Source organism: Fragaria vesca, linkage group LG4 (genome assembly GCF_000184155.1).
Source record: "Fragaria vesca subsp. vesca linkage group LG4, FraVesHawaii_1.0, whole genome shotgun sequence".
Classification (NCBI taxonomy): Eukaryota; Viridiplantae; Streptophyta; class Magnoliopsida; order Rosales; family Rosaceae; genus Fragaria; species Fragaria vesca.
Window position 1 is genome coordinate 12,098,029 of NC_020494.1, and position 7,718 is coordinate 12,105,746.

Sequence of the window (7,718 nt, forward strand, 5' to 3'; positions counted from 1 at the left end):
AGAGAGAGAGAGAGTTGTACTGGGGGATTTGGGATCGAGGTCGAGAAGAAGGAGGTTAAAGAAGGACAATAAAGAAAAAAATAAATTAAAAGGGGGTAGATTTTTTATTGGGTCGTTGGGGATACGGGGATAGATGGGTACCCATTACCCATGTGGGAGGGTATGAAAAAACCCATGAAAAAAGATGATGGGTATTTACCCAGTGGGTATTACCCATTTTGTTTTAATGGGTGGGTAAATACCCATGGGTATTACCCAATGAAACAAAATGCCATCCTTAGCCGGCGCCACCACCCTCTTTACCATCGCAGAGAGAAAACAAGCCTGATTCATGGTCGCTTGGCACAACATGTGACCTGCCACCGCCGTCACCGAGCGCACAAATCTTCACCCATTACTTCCTAAATGCTTCCTCCGCTTGATCCCAGCCCCGACGGTCTTCTTCTAGAAAAGCTAGCCCTCCCATTGAAAAACTCAACTCGAGACCCGATCTCCCCACCAAAAATAGCTTCGCTACCTGCCAGATCTCGACCTTTGAGAGCAGTCTCAATCATCCATCTGCCTAGACCGGAATCAAAAGAGGCTAAACTAGATGGACTCGACATCCACCGCCGCTCATAGAAAGCACGATAGAGCCATCCATATCTACCTTTGATTGGAGAATAAGAGACTAGAGAAGAGATCTCCTTCCTCATCAAAAGAGAATCATCGTTGCCGGTCAGTTTGGGAGTTTTGTCGACTGTTACCGCAGCCGAGTAAAACCCTAGCAGAGCTAGGGAGAGAGACATCGCTAGGGATAAACCTCTTATATGTGTGTTTAGTATTTAGCCATGTGTGAATAAAATTTCTCTTTTTAGAAAGATAAACTCATTATGTATAAGCCAAAGTTACTGACCATGAGAGATATCAGTGATGGACAAAAATCCTCACTCGCCTCCCAACTTAAAATACCAGCAATTACAGAGGATATGAACCGATAGGGGTATAATTACAACCTAACCTATTTCAGAAGCCTTGATACACTCTTACGGCTAACCTTAAGAAGAAACAATCTCTTTTAGCACTTTATACAAAACCCGCCAACATATATGCAGAGGTAACCTCCCCATTATATTGACAAGAAGAGAACACCGACGTTAAAATAGTCCCTGAAAACGACACCATAATCAGGATATAACCAACGACACTAGCCTACCAAACCCTAAACCATCACTAAAAAAGAGAAGGCTTAAACCCTCGCTCAAAAATAAGGGACGACTAGAACCTGAACAAAACTAAAAAACCAAAAAGAAAACTAAAAAAAAAACAGAAAGTACAAATAAAAGGACCGAGATCCAGATCCAAAAAGAGTCCAGGCCCAACCAATTTCCATTGGACCTTAAAAGACAATACCTTCAAAAACCCAACCCAAATAGTCATATGGCAAATATGAATGCAATCTGTCTACACCGCCACCGACATTGACCGCCATCCAAAGAGCGCCACCATCCGCATCCACCACAAGGAGACAACATATAACCTCCCAAATCTGCAACAAACATGGCCGGGATTAGGTAGTCGATCTGGGTGGGCTTACGCCGCCACATTCTCCCCTTAACAGCGCGTTGCTGCTCCGGATCCCCCTCACCATTGACACGACTTGACCGTTGCTCTTATCCGATGATTGGACCTCCCTGCTAACGCAAAAAAGCACTTTGCATCTCAGCGCACCGAACCACATCTCGGTCTGTTCTGTTGAAAAGGTCTCCTCTCTTGTTCCACCGCCACCAGCATACATGATGCACCACTATCTGGCCACCCTTAACTCTTGTCCGACAACAGCGTCAACAGACACGTCGTCAGATGGAAGGGAGAAACAATTTTTGAAACCCTAGAAGTACCGGGTATCACAGAGCTCTAAAACGCTTAGTTCCTTTATATTTTAACTGAAAAGTTAACACAAGTACAAACTGTCAAGTTGAGATACTAAAACTAAATTGTCAATCTTTTAACTGGGTACCTAATTATCCAATTAGTCATACCGCACGTACTAGTTTGGTTCAAATAAAGGAAACTAAATTAGTCATACCTCACATACCTCCAATTAGAATATTCCCGTCGTAACAAATATTTGGGCCAAATAAAGGAAACTAAATTCTTGAAAAGCTTGTAGTATTGGGTCTCGGTGTAGTTTTAAACAATCCTCGGGGGACTCCATCACGGAAAAGAGATATAAAATCTCAACTCGGGCACTTGACGCAAACTCCTGGGGTTGTTTCTTTTCTCTTGTCCCTGTTTTTTGGGTCCTCAGTAGATCTGAAATTTTGATTCTTTTCCAAGCACTTGATTCACTCCGATCTCTGAATCTCTTGCTCCCCATTCTTTGTAAGCTAGAGACAACTTATAACAGAGAGATTATATATGAAACGAGAGAGCTTTTGATTACTGTGGAATGTGAGCCTAATGGGGTCACGTAAACGAGCAAACTCTGCTTCTTCATCCTTTCAGCGTAGTATCGGCACTGCGATCTCAGGCAATTCCTTCACTTTCGAATACCCATAAGTTTGTTTCAATCTGAATTTCATGTCGTTTATGTTGTTGATGCAAAAATCATTTAAAAGAATATAAAAATTTAGGTCAGGAAGATTTGGTTTTTCTGTTAATTTAGTTGGGAGTTATGTGAGTATTGGATTTATTGAGCAGAGAATTATATTAGGTGAAAGAGAGCTAAACCCAGCAGGAAGATTAATGTGTTAGGCTTATCCAAGTAGTGGGGATTCGAAATAATTAGAATCAGCTCTTTACCAATTGGATTGGTTTGTCCCTAGTCTTAGCCATGTCTTACAGAGATAATCATATTGCTAAGAAACTTTTTTGAGTGGCTTTAGTTTAGTTGGATCATGAATGGAACATCATGGACAAGGTTTCATTGTGTGTGTGTGTGTGTGTGTGTGTGTGTTTCTTTTCGGAACATTAGGTTTTTCTGTGTTTAGATAAGTATTATGTTTCAGGGTTTTCTGTTGTATAAGCAACAAAAGTACTTTAGGTGTGATTTCACTGCCAAGTACAGTTCTCGTAAAGTCAAGAGTTTTGTGTGAGTATAGAACATCATATGTAATGTTATTTTACCCTTTATTTTATTTGGTTTTTCTCCACCACCCTTTTATTATTCAGCAATAATGAGATTACTAGTAAATAACGGACGGAAAAAGAAGATTATCAATATGTGATCTCTCTATAAGGGCAATTATAGGGTCCTGAATAGTTTTTGCTTAATAGATTTGCAAATTTTGCAGAAATCCGCAAGATGCATCAAGAGGAACTAGATAGCTTAACACTAACTACACAACCCTTCAGAACATTGAAGTTCTTCATTTTGTATGTACTTCAGTATGTTAAGAGTTCAATGTCGTATTTGTTGGCTAGACGTGGCTGGCTCATGCTGTTGAGTGCTGTGGCATCATCTCTTGGAATTCTTCTAGCGACCATTGACGGCCCCCATGAGAAAGTATGTTTCTTGGTAGATCATCATTGATATATTTCTTCTTTATTTAGAGTTGTGTATGTAATTGTAAACAGATTGCTCCTTGTAGGATGCTGATGTAGGGTAGAATATGTAAGCTTCCATCTTGCCGATATTTTAGGTCCCTGTGATAACAAACGACGCTAATAATATGGTTAATTAAACCCTGCTCCACCTGCTTGATAAGTTACAGCAAGTCACATTTTCTAGAGGGTTCTTCGTTGTGATGCTGCTTTGTGGAAGATATTTTCTCGTATATGACAAAATCAAATATGTACCTCCAAGTTGTTAATGTATGTATTCATTTAGTTGGACAATTGATAGAACTGATCTTGATTTAGTTCTTTTCATATATAGATGCAACATAAGATAGTAAACCTCTTCACTTCTGTTGTGAGGATGACAATTAGTCTGATGCCCAGAAAAATCATTCATAGCCTCCTGATTGTTAACTCTGAGTTTTGATACTGGGTTGCTCTTCATCTTATCTGTTTTGTTTAAACAAATTGATGCTATGTTTCTGCAGCATTTCGAGGAGCTTTTCAAATATTTCCAATTTGGGTTATGGTGGGTGGCCCTTGGAGTTGCATCTTCGATTGGTCTTGGTAAGTCGTATAATTATTCCTGCGCATCTGACTTTCTGATTGTGCTAGCATTAAAACATGAAAAATTATTTCTGTGGTCATGACATTTTGTGTTTGGAATTAGAAACATCATGTCTCCTGAACATACTCACCAAGATCTTGCCTTGTATGCATTGACTTAAAAATGCTTGATATAAGGAGCATAGTTTGTAATATCATCTTCTGTTGCTTGAATTTCATGCAGGATCGGGTTTGCACACCTTTGTCCTATATCTGGGTCCTCATATTGCATTCTTTACTATAAAGGCTATGCAGTGTGGCCGAGTTGATTTAAAAAGTGCTCCTTATGATACAATACAACTATATAGTGGTCCTTCATGGCTTGACAAAAACTGCTCTGAGTTTGGTGCCCCATTGTTTTCTTCATCGCATGGATTGCGGGTTCCACTAAGCAGCATATTACCACAAGTCCAATTAGAGGCTGTTTTATGGGGTATTGGGACTGCAATTGGAGAACTTCCTCCATATTTCATCTCAAGAGCAGGTAAGCAATTTTCTATATTGTCAACATACAAACAGTATTCGTCTCTGGAACCTTGCTTAACTTGAGTGATTTGATAAATCAAAATTCACAGTTTTTCCTCGAAACCGCTTAGCTTATCCTTTTGGTGCTGAATCTCAAAAATGTATATGGAAGTAAATTTCTCTATGTGGAACTAGTGATGCATCAAGTTCAGACAAGATCTGAAGTATTCAGGCATATTTACTGTAATGAAGTCGCATGAAGTTAGATATATTCTGATCCTCTTTTTGTTTACTGGTTTATGTAGCAAGCTTAGCTGGTAACCAGATCGATGAATTGAAAGAATTGGATACCTCCTCAGATGAAGTAAAAGGGTACATAGCTACTCGCCTATATCAAATCAAACGCTGGCTTCTGTCACACTCGCAGCAATTGAACTTCTTTACAATCTTAGTGCTTGCTTCGGTTAGTTCATAAATCTGTCAGCTTCGTTAACTGAATGTCATTTGAAGAAAATCTTATTATTAGTTTCATCCTAGTGATCTCCTCTGCTTTGCCCATATAATTGTTTCTTATTCAGCAAACATTTTGGTGTATGCTAACACAGAATTTTGGATTTCCGTTACCATTCCATAAACACATCAATTACCTTGGGTCTGGAGATGAGATACAAGTTTTAAATCTGAGATTTTGTTATATTAAAGTTCATTAAATTCAGTGTTTGTGTCTATTTGTAAAGTTGGACTTCTTTCTTTAGTATAATGTCAGTGAGCAACCATCTGATGCTCATCTCAAATTGTGTTCGTTACTTACCTTTGATATTTCTCAGGTGCCAAATCCTCTTTTTGACCTAGCAGGCATTATGTGTGGACAATTTGGGATTCCATTTTGGAAATTCTTTCTGGCAACAGTGATTGGAAAGGCTATTATTAAAACCCACCTGCAGGTTCGTTATATTCGTTCTTTTACTTCTTTTTCCGTATATGACATTTCTAAGAAGCATTATTTAGGCGTCTTCCCAAATTTTCAATTTTGTTTCTCCAATTGTTTCTGTATTGTCTTATAAGCTAGTTATTGTTGTTTGTTATGCAGACCGTTTTCATTATCTCAGTTTGCAACAATCAACTTCTAAATTGGATAGAGAATGAATTGATTTGGGTATTCAGTTTCATACCTGGTTTTGCTGCTGTCCTGCCCAACCTCATTGCTAAAATTGATGGAGCAAAAGAGAAGTATTTGACAGCTTCTTACTCCCGATCTCCAAATATCAAGGTATATGAAATCCATGATGTACAAAGTCTTTAACCTTCCGGTATTTGGTTTGTTCATTCATCTGATATATGCTCTTCCTCTAGGTGAAAACGTGGGATTTCTCATTTGCATCAATCTGGAACACTTTGGTATGGCTTATGCTATTGAACTTTTTTGTCAAGATTGTCACTTCAATGGCCCAGAGTTATCGGAAGAAAGAGCAGGAGAAGGAGCTTGCTTTGTTGACAAGTTAGTCATAGAACATTACATTTGCTTGATGACGCTGCTCCGGTTTCCTTATGTACTTTTCCCTACTGCCTTTTTTACAAGCAGTAACTCTAGAGACAACTTAAGAGGCATGATTGGTATCTCCCCCAAAATACTCTAGGCATCAAAGTCCTTGTTAGAAACTTGTATAGGATCACAATCAAGATGGAGAACTGTAGAAGTTGCAGGTTTATTATGTCTTAGTTTTGGGGGGAGCATTATTTAGGGTGGTTTTTTCTTTACCCCCATTATCAACAAATGTTGAAATCTAGACATTTGAAACCTTACTATTCTTTGCAATGGAGTGCAAAACAAGGCAAGACAATGTCTACAACTTGGAGATTTATCAATACAGTTAGTCTTATTGCTTTCTCTCTTCACTCTTTGATTCTATGGTGTACTGCCTTGTTGTTCTGAGATTCATCAATACATTTCTTCTGAGATTTGCTGCACGTCTCTATCACATTTTGATTCCACGCATTAACTCCTAATACAAAGCAACACACTGATGATTCATATAAGAAAGGTCATATTTTCGACAACTTTTGAGAACATCCCTGTAGAAGTAGAACTCATTCGTAGCGCGTGTGGATATGACAAGGGCATTGAAGTTTGGATTTTATCTCTTTTACCAGCACAATCCAAAGTCTCTCTTCTTTTTTCCTTTCTTTTACTCAGTGAAAACAAAGATATATTATTGTGACTGAGATCATACATATTCTCTGGTACGAAGTTGAACTCAAGAGTTTGATACTTCTTATCTCAGTACAAAGATGATACTTCTTATCTCACACTCTGATACCTCTTACCTCATATTCCACTAAAGCTGAGCTAGACGAGTCCACCATCTCCCGACCAGAGTTTAGATTCAATAACTTGTACCGACTACTGACTGGGTGAGCCGTGCAGCTCCAGTTATACTAAGGTGAGGCATAGTATTGGACTGAAACCCATAAGAGCATGTATACTCTCACACTCACTTATATAAATGCTCAAATTAAAGTCTCTATCTTAATGGACACACTTGTCAATTAAGTTGCAATGATCGTTGTTTGATTCTCATCAATCCTTTTAGGTATTGTAATGAGCAATCATAAGATGTGATTTAGCAAGTTCCTCTTGAAGATTGTAAGGGGCACTTTTGATTGGGCTACGGCAGAGAAATCGGCATGGACGAACTCAAAATCTCTTCTCCTTTGTTTGAGTACATCGAAGGAAAGAAAATCGTAGTAAGCTTCATGTTCCCCGTCAACTCTTTCATTTTCACCGCAAACTGGTTGTGTATTGCTTTAATGAAGAGCTTAGTAAGATGCGTGTGGCATGCGGTTAGAAGAATTTGAGCATCAGAGGAAGAGATCCCAACAATGATTCAGGTATATGGAACAAGGGCTTTGTGTACATGAGGTGTTTTTGGCAAAATGAATACTGAATAACTGATTTGGGAAGAGGAAGCATAGTATTGGTAACCCTCTTATGGGGATCTAGTTTTGCCAACCAGCAAAACCGATGGTCATGGATGACCATCCAATCGATCGAGAGAGAGAGAGAGAGAGAGAGAGAGAGAGAGAGAGAGAGAGAGAGAGAGAGAGAG

At 39.0% G+C, this 7,718-nt stretch overlaps 1 protein-coding gene across 1 annotated transcript; it reads left to right on the forward strand.

The window, feature by feature from the left end:
- The first annotated feature begins 2,181 nt into the window (after positions 1 to 2,181).
- LOC101302254 (vacuole membrane protein 1-like) lies at positions 2,182 to 6,499 on the forward strand. The gene is made up of 8 exons (XM_004296850.1): positions 2,182 to 2,512; positions 3,276 to 3,487; positions 4,029 to 4,107; positions 4,331 to 4,630; positions 4,917 to 5,074; positions 5,439 to 5,555; positions 5,702 to 5,881; positions 5,965 to 6,499. Exons 1-8 carry the CDS (start codon positions 2,443 to 2,445, stop codon positions 6,112 to 6,114), a joined length of 1,266 nt encoding a protein of 421 aa, XP_004296898.1. The 5' UTR covers positions 2,182 to 2,442; the 3' UTR covers positions 6,115 to 6,499.
- The last annotated feature ends 1,219 nt before the right edge of the window (positions 6,500 to 7,718 follow it).

Bases quoted from the DNA above. Each gene is read 5' to 3' on its own strand.
- LOC101302254 (XM_004296850.1), top strand. From the start codon at position 2,443: ATGGGGTCACGTAAACGAGCAAACTCTGCTTCTTCATCCTTTCAGCGT. The intron at 4,108-4,330 runs GTAAGTCGTATA...AATTTCATGCAG, and splicing joins TGCATCTTCGATTGGTCTTG to GATCGGGTTTGCACACCTTT. The intron at 5,075-5,438 runs GTTAGTTCATAA...GATATTTCTCAG, and splicing joins CAATCTTAGTGCTTGCTTCG to GTGCCAAATCCTCTTTTTGA.